Here is a 12,971-nt window from a genome sequence, read left to right as displayed (position 1 = left end):
GTGATATTAAGGGCCAATACGCTCTGGTCGTAAGAGAAAGCTCTGATCAATGTTGTCAGAACTCCCAGGTGGCCGATCGAATACGAAAGGCAGAATCCACAGCTTCGTACTGCAGTGAGAAGCTACTCTGTATAGGCGTAGTTGACGCGCTTTGCAGCATTCATGGCGCTGAAGAGCGTAATTGTTGATAGCGGCATCGCGATGCTCGAATCCAAAGCGTGGGAGACTGTCTGAAAGACTCTGCAGACAAACAACAGCGCCAGCACAGCGAATAAGGTGGCATTTTGGCCTCGATGTTTCATGCCATAGTAGACCGCGATGAGTACCGTGATTTTGAGCGGACCTGCCAATACTTTCTAGTGGCCTCCAAACTGATACGAACCATTTGCGTGCCATAGGAAGCAAAGCTCACGCCAAACCAAGACACAAATATATATAGGGCATAACGAAAAGAGTCAGCCGCATGGCAGAGGTGATCTGAGACCCGTGGGTTCAGGCCGGCGGTTGTGGGCAGCTTTTCCAGCCTTTGCAGAAGCGCTCGGAATGTTGATCTGGTTTCAGCAGCATCGAAGCCGTTGGTCATAGCTGCATGCAGAACGGTGTGCTCAACCTGACGATATCTCCCTGTTGCAATCTGCCAGACGGTTGACTCATCCATTTGCTGGCGCCATGCCCGCAAGATTGCCGTGTACGAGACGAGGACCGCTTGCGAAAGCAGGGAATAAAGAGCAGGCATCACTGCGCCACCAATACTGCCGGCGAGAAGGATGTACAGGGCCCGGTGTCCGCGTTCGGCCACTTTGTAGAGGACGATAAAGTTCAGCACATTGGTTTCACTCGTTCCGCCCGAAACGACAAAGTGGGCCATGAGAAAGATGCCGAAGACTTGGGTCGAAACTGCCGCCACGCTGGCGAACAGTTTGGAGGCAGCGCTCACCAGCATGACCGGCCTACGCTCCTTTAGGTCAGCTATTACGTCAGCTACAGCCACCAGACAGATCGATCGCGACGTGTATACGGATTTGGAAACAGAGAGCATCCAAGTGTTCTCGCACACGAGGTCCCATATGCTCACTATGCATTTGCCGACGTCAGCAGTGTCGAAATTCCATCGACGACAGGTAAATTCGTGGCGCTCCTCCCGGCTCTCATCCTTTAAAAGAACAAAACAAAAAAAAAAGGATGCGAGTAAACAGGTCTGAACGAATGCTGGGTAAGGTAACAAAGAATAGCGCAACTAAAGGCAAACATTAGGAGGGATCTTATCTTATTAGGCTAATGAAAAATGAGAGTGGTTGAGGGTATACAAGGAATATAAATATCTCACTACTTGGCGCCTAAATCGAGAAGGAGTATTTGTGGGCTAATGAAATGAAGTAACTAGAATGCTTAACTTAATTAGGTCGAGAATGGAACAAGTCTTGTATAGTTAAAGACTCTCAAATTAATTACTGAAGCGTTCTAAGCGCTCTTGCAATAGTCTTCTGCCAGATCAAGTCTGCAAAAATGAATAAACGTAAAAAGTAAAATTTCATCTAAAAAAATGAACGCAGTAAATTTTTCAATGATTTAATAGTTTTATTTATCGGGTGGTTCATTGTTATTTCTTTTTGTCAGATCAATCTTGGCATTTAGCCGTGTACGAGACTGCGCCTCTCATAGCTCGAGTCGCTTTAGGACGGTAAACCCTACAAAGCAAACCTTTCTAGGCATTTATATTAACCGTCCCTCTGCGTCTTTATATTGCCACCGTAGATTAGGCAACAAATCACTTCGATCAAGCGGCTACTCATGGTCACACGTGCCACGTTCGCAACTGCCGCTGCTATTGTTCATTCTAGTACCGTTGCAGACGACGCTTACTTGTCGGACCTGCTATCCTGGTCAGGCGTAGGGAACTCTCGGTAGTTTCGGCTGCAACTACATTTCCTTGTCAATACGTATATAGCGGGTAATATAGATGAATTCTATAGTATTAATGAGAGGGTTGGTGGCATCGTAATTAGGCCTAATAAGCGGTATAAACTGAAGGTTGTACAGGCCTATGCACCTACATGTAGTTATGATGACCAGGCAGTTGAAAGCTTCTATGAAGATGTAGAATCGGCAATGCGAAAAGTAAAGACGCAGTATACTGTACTAATGGGCGACTTCAATGCCAAGGTAGGAAAAAAGCAGACAGGAGACAAGGCAGTAGGTGACTATGGCACTGGCTCTAGGAATAGCAGGGGGGAGTTACTAGTTGAGTTTGCAGAGCGCAATAACTTACGAATCATGAATACCTTCTTCAGCAAACGGAAGAACCGGAAATGGACATGGAAAAGTCCTAACGGAGAGACTAAAAATGAAATCGACTTCATAATGTGCTCACCCCCGCCATTGTGCAGGATGTAGAGGTAATCGGGAAAGTGCGATGCAGTGACCACAGGATGGTGAGGTCCCGAATTAGCCTAAATCTGAAGAAGGAACGCAACAGATTAGTAAGAAAGAAACCCATCAACCAATTAGCGGTGAGGGGCAGGGCAGAAGAGTTCAGGATTTCGCTACAGAATAGGTATTCAGCTCTAAGTGAGGATAGCGATATTACCCTAGAGGCAAGGAACAATAATTTCAGAGATATCATTACTGAGTGCGCTGTAGAAGTAGGCGGTAGGATAGTTAGAGAGGATACCGGTAAGCTGTCTAAGGAGACGAAAGATTTGATTAAGAAACGCCAGAGTAATAAAGCTTCCAATCCAACAGACCAGATCGAATTGGCCCAGATATCAAAGCTAATCAATAAGTACAAAGTGGCCGATATAAGGAAGTATAACATGGAGAAAATTGAGCATGCTGTAAAGAACGGGGGAAGCCTTAAAGCGGTAAAGAAGAAATTGGGCATAGGTAAAAACCAGATGTATGCGATAAGGGACAAGGCGGGCAACGTCATCACTAATATGGACAAGATAGTCAAAGTAGCCGAGGAGTTCTATCCAGATCTCTACAGTAGCCAAAGTAGTCAGGACCGTAATGAGATTGGCGGTAGGGAAAAACAGTCAGACGTTCCACCAGTGACGAAGGACGAGGTCAAGAAAGCACTAGAAACTATGAAAAGGGGGAAATCAGCTGGAGAGGACCAGATAACAACAGATTTGCTGAAGGACGGGGGGGATATCGTGCTAGAAAAACTGGCCACCCTGTATACGCAGTGCCTGGTGTCATCGACGGTACCGGAACCATGGAAGAATGCAAACATTATCCTCATTCACAAGAAAGGGGACTCTAAGGACCTTAAAAATTGCAGACCAATCAGCTTACTGTCTGTTACGTATAAGGTATTTACTAAGGTAATCGCGAATAGAATCAGTACAACCTTAGACTGCAATCAAGCAGGGTTTCGGAAACGGTATTCTACTATCGATCATATCCATACCATCAATCAGGTGATAGAAAAATGCTCGGAATATAACCAGCCCTTATACATAGCATTCATTGATTACGAAAAAGCATTTGACTCAGTTGAAACCTCGGCGGTGATGCAGGCATAGCGAAATCAGGGGGTAGACGAGCCGTACGTGAAAGTGCTGGAAGATATATATAGTGGCTGCACAGCAACCATAGTTCTGCATAAAGAAAGTAACAAAATTGCCATAAAGAAAGGTGTTAGGCAAGGAGGCACAATCTCCCCAGTACTATTCACAGCTTGTTTAGAGGAAGTATTCAGAGACTTGGAATGGGAGCAGTTATGGATAAGGGTAGATGGAGAATACCTCAGTAATCTGCGATTTGCTGATGGCATTGCTTTGCTAAGCAACTCGGGGGATGAACTGCAAATAATGATTGATGACCTAGACAGAAAAAGTAGAAAGGTAGGCTTGAAAATCAATATGCAGAAGACTAAGGTAATGTTCAACAGCCTCGGGAAGGAACAGCAGTTTACATTAGTTCGCGAAATACTGGGAGTAGTAGGCGAATATGTCTACTTAGGACAGGTAGTAACCGCAGATCCAGACCATAAAAAGGAAATAACAAGAAGAATAAGATTGGGATGGAGCGCATTTGGCAAGCACTCGCAGATTATGACCAGCAGCTTACCGGTATCGCTCAAGAGGAAAGTATACAACAGTTCCGTCTTGCCTGTACTCACCTATGGGGCTGAAACGTGGAGGCTAACCAAGAGAGTTCTACTTAAGTTGAAGACAACCCAGAGGGCTATGGAACGAAAAATGGTAGGGGTAACATTAAGAGATAGGAAGCGTGCAGATTGGGTCAGAGAAATAACTCAAGTTACCGACATTCTAGTGGAAATTAAGAAGAAGAAATGGACATGGGCAGGACATGTCGTGCGAAGAGAGGATAACCGATGGTCGCTGAGGGTAACTAACTGGATTCCAAGGGAAGGAAAGCGTAGCAGGGGGCGGCAGAAAGTTAGGTGGGCGGATGAGATTAAGAAGTTCGCAGGGGTCAAGTGGATGCAGCTAGCACAGAACCGGGTTAAGTGGAGAAATATGGGAGAGGCCTTCGCCCTGCAGAGGGTATAATCAGGCTGATGATGATGATGATGACATCCCGGCATCTGCCTACTGAAGACGACTGTAGTTATAAACGAATGGCTCCGTGTGCACGCAATCGGCAGGCTGTGGTGGTTTGTCATACTTTTTAGCGCGGCTCGAAAAGAACTCCTTTTTTATCGGTGGTGGTTCGAATCCCACACGCCAATGAGCGCAACGAAGGTTTTATGCGAAGCATATTAACGTAGGTTTCAAGCCTTCGAGCGACCCCGGCGGTGGCCACCATCGACCCTGAAGTGGGGTCACGTGACATGACGTCACGTGATGACGTCACACCGGCTGCAGATGGGGCCTCATATCGAGCCGTCGGTCGCCTCCCGGCGGTGGCCACCATCCACCTTGAGGTGAGATCACATGGTGTGACGTCACGTGATGACGTCACACCGGCTGCAGATGGGGCCTCATATCGCGCCGTCGGACGTCGCCCGGCGGAGGCCTCCACGCTTCGGTTCGCGCCGTTGCGCGCGACGCGGCAGCGGCGCCACCATCGCTGTATCACGTGATATGTGACGTCACGCCAGGGATGAAGCGGCGCGTGCCCGTCGTCGCGTCAGTCTCTGTGCCCGCAACCGCGCTAGCGTCTTTGCGCCGGGCGTGTATGCGGTCAAGATGCCTACGACGATTAACCTAAAACCACGTCTCCGTTACTTAGCCCCATCCACACTGAGGCAGCTGCTTAACATGCTTCGCATGCACTGGGCTTAACCTTGATAAGCCTCCAATTTTTTTGTTGATATCGTTGGCACGGTAACAATGCGACGCATCAATATTCGGCCACTATGAAATAAATTTTCGCTAGCCTCTAACATGGGGGACAATGGCTTTTGTTTAAGTTTTCTACCCTTCTCCTCGTCACATTTCCTCATAAACACGACTCATCTAGATAAAATTTTTGCACAGTGGAGTTCGCTTTCATGGTATATGCTGAAAGCACCGCCAACATTGACGCAGTTTCTCTTTCATTCAACTGAAGTTGGACAAATAAAAAAATCAAAACGTCATTGTACGAGAGGATACTAAGTAATAGATTGTGGGGCCTTATGAAAGGTAGACAGATTAATAGGGAGTCGTCATGACGCGTAGCTTTTGTGAGTACTAGGTATTCTGAAGTGGTTTAAGACCGTTATCTCACCGGAATTCGTGGCTCGTACAATGTGCACTTGCTGAAGCTGCCGTCTGCGGTGTGGGAATTGCCACTTTCTTCCCCTGTGGGACGGGAACGTGGAGCGAATTCGAAGGCGGCTGGCACCAGCGGAGGAAGGGCCGGCTGATGAAGTGATAAGCGAAGGCGTGCATCAGAAGGACGGTCAGGCTCAGGATGGTGCACACCAACACCAATTGCTGGAACCATCCGTGACCCAAGATGACATAGACGTTCTCCTGAATGATGGCGTTGCGACTCGGCGCCCATGAAACCGTCCAGGAAAGACGAAGTCCCAGCTTTGGATTCAGCGGTCGGGCTGGCAGCAACATTAGTCTGCATTGTCTTGAAAATATCAAAGTTGTCGCTGTTCGAGTGTCTTCTGGAGCAGTATTGTTTGATGCAGAACGACAGCTTGCTTGTTGAACATCAGCAAGAGCTTCGACCATCGTGACTCAGGATTGCATGGCGGTGACCTTCTATTGAAGGTCCCAGTCAGCCCACTGGCACCTAATCCTTGGACTGGGAAGAAAATGTGCTGAAAAGGGAAGGCCGTTGAAGAGCTGCGAAAAGGCCAAGCATCGCGACGTCATCAGCTTCTTCTTTAGATCACGCGTTATGTGCACGTGGTGCATGAAACCTCGCGAAGCAGCATTGGTTTCTTTTGTTCCAGTATTCTTCACAGCCTTGCGTCTATGTTTGCTCTAAAAACATGTGTGGAACTTAACATTGCTTCTAGTGAGAGTATCTATCAATGGGTGCTCACTCAAGTAAAAGCTTTATGCAAGTTGCCAGCGCGGAGGTTACTCTTAACGGGCCTTGTTCAGCGTGCGTAGAACAACCGCATGGCCAGACGCCTGACAGTAACCTCATGAGATTATCAGTAAAACCCCAATATGTACATGTTGGCCTGCACGAGGTGCTTATACAATATTACGAAAATGGAAAACTTCTCGATAATTTTTAATGCGACGCAAATTACGAACAATATACCACAAATACAATATTTGCGTGGGAGACCGCCTAACATCTATATCGGTTGCTGTTATCTATTGCTATATACCAGACTGTTCTCGAGCAGAGGGAGACATATTGCGATGGGGTACATATACAATGATATTTATACAGTGAAAACGTGTGCAACGGAAAGAAAAGAAAACAAAGATATGCATGCTCACAATAGCAGCAGCATATAGGAATACCTCAGTAATCTGCGATTTGCTTATGACATTGCCTTGCTAAGCAACCCGGGGGATGAACTGCAAATAATGATTGATGACCTAGACAGCAAACGTAGAAAGGTAGGCTTGAAAATCAATATGCAGAAGACTAAGGTAATGTTCAACAGCCTCGGGAAGGAACAGCAGTTTATATTAGGTAGCGAAGTACTGGAAGTAGTAGGCGATTATGTTTACTTAGGACAGGTAGTAACCACAGATCCGGACCATGAAAAGGAAATAACAAGAAGAATAAGACTGGGATGGAGCGCATTTGGCAAGCACTCGCAGATTATGACTAGCAGCTTTCCGGTATCGCTCAAGAGGAAAGTATACAACAGTTGCATGTTACCTGTACTCACCTATGAAGCTGAAACGTGGAGGCTAACCAAGAGAGTTCTACTTAAGTTGAGGACAACCCAGAGGGCTATGGAACGAAAAATGGTAGGGGTAACATTAAGAGATAAGAAGCGTGCAGAGTGGGTCAGAGAAATAACTCAAGTTACCGACATTCTAGTGGAAATTAAGAAGAAGAAGAAATGAACATGGGCAGGACGTGTAGTGCGAAGAGAGGATAACCGATGGTCGCTTAGGGTAACAAACTGGATTCCAAGAGAAGGAAAGCGTAGCAGGGGGCGGCAGAAAGTTAGGTGGGTGGATGAGGTTACGAAGTTCGCGGGGGTCAAGTGGATGCAGCTAGCACAGAGCTGGGTTAAGTGGAGAAATATGGGAGAGGCCTTCGCCCTGCAGTGGGTACCCAGGTAGCACAGAATGTGGGGCCCCAGTAGGTCTAATGTAGGCAAGTGGGGCTGGGGCAACCATCATAAAACCTGCATCGGTCCTCGATGGGGCAAAAGTGGGCAAGCCCCATTTGGGCTTGCCCCTGCTCCTCCTGCATGGGTCCCATAGCGGCGTTTCTTGGGCTAATGCAGAGCACATTCCTGCATCCAGACCACAAGGGTCCCTTGCCTGATATTTCAGGGCAATCCAACCTAAATGTGGGCTTTTTATGTTAAAGCCCTCATAGATCCGAAATGAGGCCGCCCCCATTAAATCTTTGTGGGACCAACATCGGGCGTAGTGGGGCAAGAAAACGGACATACCCACATGCTGCCCCAATCAGCCCCTTGTAGGTTACTTGAGGGCAGGTGAAATATGAATAAGGGCTCAATTTGGGCAAGCCCTCGTGAAGCCCAAATGAGGCAGCCTTAGCTAAACCGCTTTAGGTCCCACATAAGCTGTAATGGGGCTGGAAGACGGGCGTGCCCGCATGGTACCAAAATTGGTCCCTTGTGAGGAATTTGAAGGCACGTGCAACAGCAAGTGGGCTTTAGGTTCGAAACCAACACTCAGCCCAATTGGGGCTGCCCACACAAAACCGCTGTAGGTCCCACATCGGCCGTAATGGGGCTAGAAGGCGTGCGTTCAATTGCGTAATCATTGTTTCCAACCTTTATTTGCATTAGCTGTTGCCCTAAATTACTATTATAGATGATTTGTTTAACAGTTGTTGCCATGTTTAGTTGATTAGAAACTTACATGGCTTTAGTTCTCGCGCTCATGCAAATTGCGCTACAAATACTAAAACAAACTGATTGCTAACTGTTGCCTCTTATGTGGTTGCTTCGGACAGCCTGCAACTCCCAGCACAATATTACTGTTCAGCACACACATCTCCATAGCCTGTACAAGATGTACAGCCTCGTCCACTTCTAGCTAGAACACGGTCACTGCTTTCAAGGTGTCATTGCATCCGACCCGGCCACGCAGTAATCTAAAGTGGCTGGCCATGTGAAGCAGCACATCCGTGTCTCTGTGTGCCTGCGTAGCTTTGCATCGATATCTGCCTGCGTCAGATACAATGTTGCATTAAAATCAGTGACCGTGTTCTAGCTAGAAGTGGACGACCCTGTACATGAAGTCATTTCGGCTAGATGAATGTTATGAATTATTGTGAAATTTAATATTGTGGCTATTTAGAAAGTGCAGACATGTATAAAATAACTACTTAATTATGGGAAAACTTGGACTAGGGCTTTCCATCAATTTCCTGCGTCGGACCCCTATGAGAATAATGTGGGCAAGCCCAAGTGCGGCTAGCGCTATAGAACCCGCATTGGTCCTATGTCATTATCTGAGGGGCTAACTGAAATAAAATAAAAATTTTCCTCCAAAGCGACTGCCCAAATCGGTCCAAAGCAGGACCATGGCGGGGAGTTGGCGGGATGTGCCCTTTTAAAGGGGTCATGCAATGCCTAAAACGGGGTAAAGCAAATCGGTCGCGAGATAGGTACTCTCTCACAGGTCAATTCACCACAAGAATTTTTAGCTAGCATCATTAACACCAGAGATATCGGCGATTAAAAATGGCGCTCCTCCTCGCTCCCCTCAACTCAACACTCCGAGACACTAGCAAAAAACGAAGAAAACAGCTCGGGAACTCCGCCCCGCTAGCCCCGCCCACGAAGCTTCATCGGGTGACGCTCGGTTCTCAGACTTCCGGTCGTCGCGCCTGTTTTTCCAAGAGCGTCGCCCATGCATTCACGGTATCTGCCTTTCCCGTCCCGTCTGCGTTTGCATAGCTTTCAACCTTGCCTGCTGTCTTCCTCGGCCGCCGGTGTCTTCAGTTTCTTGACCTCTCGGAATTGTGTTCGACAGCAGCCCGAATGACTCGGGTCGTTCGCGAGCGCATACCTGCAGGTGGGAGTCCACACATACCGGCGGCCGCCGCGGAGGGAGCACTTTCCTTCATATCCCTGTCCCATTCAGCGCAAATTAGCGTGCACTCCTTCCGACCACGGCTTTCTACAAGACCGCTTTCTTCTCTCGCGCTGCCTGGGTCACTCTTTGGTACCGTCTTCTGCGGTTTGACCAACTGCGGCCGGTGACCCCTCGCGGAGTTGACGCGATAGCATCGACTCTGCATGGATGCTGGCAGGCGATCGAGCGTGCGAGTTGCCCGCGTGCAAACATATGTCGTCGTCACTTTTAGTCCGGAGCTGCTTTCATTATGGTCCGCTAGAGGCATCTCTTGTGCATAACGAATGGAATGTATACGCGTACGTATCACCGACGAGAGCACGGACTGATGATCGCTACAGAGTTGATATCGGATGACAGGTGAGCACGAATTATTCTTCCGCGAATCTTAAAATTGAGGTTAACAAAAAGGATAGTGTAGCATTTTTTTTGTTTTGTTTGTTTTTTGACGTCCTTTCGCACATCGTTTAGGAAGTGCCAATGCGCCGCGTGCACGCGTGTTTATCTCATGTGTACGCATCGTACGAGCCAGAATCTACGGCGCAAAAAACATCAGCAAAGCAGCTCGGCACATTCAGTTCGGCAGCGCAGGTTGTCACTGATTTTCGCACCGACACGCAAGAATCGCGCACATGAGCATACGAGCGGCTACGCTAGAGACGCAGCGAACCGGCCGATTCCAAAACGCCGTCCGTCGTGGCTTCGACGCAAATAAGGCCTAGCGACGACCAGGGAGCAGCGCACGATCGGAATGCCGTCGGTCGCAGCGCCCCCGGACGGCATCTCTGCGGTAACCTGGCGACATCCGGTGCTGCACATAAGCGGTGCGAATTTGTGTACTTTCGCGATGAAGCTGAGGACAGACCTTTTTTGACGCACGTTTCATTTACACGAAGGTTGATGCTGCCTTTTTAATCGGTACTGTGTTGAATCGGACCTGCGTCCTCTTTTCGCACTGCTGCACCGACGCGCACTTTCAGTCGGACGCACATAGTTTAGGAAGTGCCAGTGCGTAACGTGCACGCGTGTTTTATCTCATGTGTACGCATCGGCGCAAAACATGAGCAAAGCAGCTCGCCACATGCAGTTCGGCAGCGCAGGTTGTCACTGTTTTCCGAAGCTACACGCAAGAATCGTGCACAGGAGCACGCGAGCAACTACACTAGAGACGCAGCGAAGCGGACGATTCTAAAATGCCGTCCGCCGTGGCTGCGATGCAAAAGAAACAAGGCCTATCGACGAGCAGGGAGCAGCGCCCGACCGGAGTGCCGTCGGCCACAGCGCCCGCGCCTGGCGGCATCGGGTGCTGCACTTAAGCGGTGCGAATTTGTGTACTTTCGCGATGAAGCTGAGGGTGCACCTTTTTTGACGCACGTTCCATTTAATTATTAACACGCCGCACAAATGGTCGATGCGGCAAAGACGAGACGGGAGGGACTACAGTACGTTGCTGCGCCGTCGGCCGGTACATAAAGGTTGATGCTGCCTATTTAATCGGTACGGTGTTAAATCGGACCAGCTAGTGCTCTTTTCGCACTCCTGCACCGACGCGCACTTTCAGTCGGATGCCACCACCTTTTCGGTTAACATCGCGAACCGAAGCGCCAAGCTCGGGTTCACGCACGCATTGCAGCACTCGAGCAGACGACTTTCGCAGCTACCGGAAGTGTGTCAGTGACGTAGTGGGCGTCGCGGCTGCAGCCAATGGCAGCCTGTAGGAAATCACGGCAGAATATTCCCAAATTTCGCCGCCACGCGGAAATGGCGCAGCCCGCGAATTTCAAAAAACGCTGCTTTTAAAAATTATTAACAAATCGCTGGATTTTTTCCGATGAGTTTTACTTTGAACGAATGCTCGGAAGCATTTGTTCTGCGCATTGAAAACGTTTGTCAGTGACCTTTCTAGCCGTTTCATGCCCCCTTTAACAATGCCGGAAAAATGTAGGCAGTCCCACAACGGCTGCTTGCATCGGCCCCTAGTGGGACCCATTGGGGCTTTGTCGACAGCCCCCTTCGGGCCTACATCGGCCCCTCTTGCAGCACCCACATAGAGCCTACGGGGGCTGTCCTGCATTGCCTACATCGCGCCCACCGGGGCCCACCCTTCATAGCCCACTTTGTGCTACCTGGGTATAGTCAGGCTGATGATGATGATGGGAATTCGTCGATCTAGTTACGACGTTTCACATTAAAAAGAAAAATTCATGTTCGAATATGACTCGGTAATTTCTCTGTTGTTCATTTCGTGCGCGAAAGCGCACGAAATGATCTATCCTTTGAATGAATCCTTCAATTATATTTGCCTAGTGTGCGATATAGCAAGCTTCATCTGCATTTTTATTAAAATTTTAATCTTTTGAAATGCTCTACTTTTGCGTCACTTAAAGAAATCGCTCTCGACAGTAGAGGCAGAGCCCTACAGGACGAAGGCTACCGTACAGTCAACCGGCTTCAAGAAAGAGAAAGAGGCCTGGCTTAAGCCGATTCTGTGGCAACGTAGGTCACGCAATGAAATCGTGCTTTCGAAACATCATTCCTACGTACACAATACAGCCAGCGTTGCCCATTTATTTCAAAGAGGTTTCGCGTTATCAGATTCTGTGCTGCCTCTTGGCTAGGCTATAGTCCAAGTTGAAAAACAAAACTGCAAACGCTGGCTCTACACGGCGTCCTCATTTGTTTCTGTCAAGAATAAGCTGCAATTGCCAGCCCTCTGCATACACCTTCAGTTTGCCTCCGGATTTTTCTGGTGCCAAATAATGTCCGAGCAGCCTTTGAAGCAGAAATAGTTGCCACTATAAAGACTGTGTATCACTTTCCTTTTTTTTTCATTATGATTTTAATACTTTTTGCAGAACTGTGCTTGCTGGGCAGCCACTAAATATTTATATATATTCCCGTACTTTTACATATGCCTCACCTGCACCATGATTTCGCAATACCTGCATGAATGCAGCGCTTTCGATGGAGTCAAATTCTTTATTGTAACAATGAAAGCTATGTACAACAGCTGGTTATATACCGAAAACTTTTCTAACATTTGTTTGACAGTGTGGATGTTCCCGAAAACCACTCAAATGTTTACTTGTTCGTTTTCGACAGCCGCAGCCATGTCGTCTTATCATTGTGAATCTAGCGCACCGCTCACTTCTGTATTCTTCGTTTGTTCATGCCCATTGTCGCAAGACGTGGCTTTATCATTTTCTGTCTTGTGGAGCATGATTCGAGCTGAATCTAGAAAGATAACAGCCACGCGCTTCTATTTCTACAATGTTCCCTGGTAAGCTAGTCACTATTCGCTAT

At 48.1% G+C, this 12,971-nt stretch overlaps 1 protein-coding gene across 1 annotated transcript in view; it reads right to left on the bottom strand.

Annotated features, from left to right (window-relative positions):
- LOC146195172 (uncharacterized) overlaps positions 1-943 on the bottom strand; it is a 35,108-nt gene extending 34,165 nt beyond the window's left edge. The window contains exon 1 of the mRNA XM_084596737.1: positions 754-943. Within this exon, the coding sequence (XP_084452863.1) occupies positions 754-943 (190 nt within the window). The remainder of the gene's footprint in view (positions 1-753) is intronic.
- Between the last annotated feature and the right edge of the window lie 12,028 nt (positions 944-12,971).

This window comes from Amblyomma maculatum, chromosome 3, assembly GCF_055883805.1.
Source record: "Amblyomma maculatum isolate TAMU_Amacu chromosome 3, ASM5588380v1, whole genome shotgun sequence".
NCBI classification, from domain to species: Eukaryota; Metazoa; Arthropoda; class Arachnida; order Ixodida; family Ixodidae; genus Amblyomma; species Amblyomma maculatum.
Note: the sequence above shows the minus strand (reverse complement) of the source record. Positions and strands in the feature narration are given on the sequence as shown.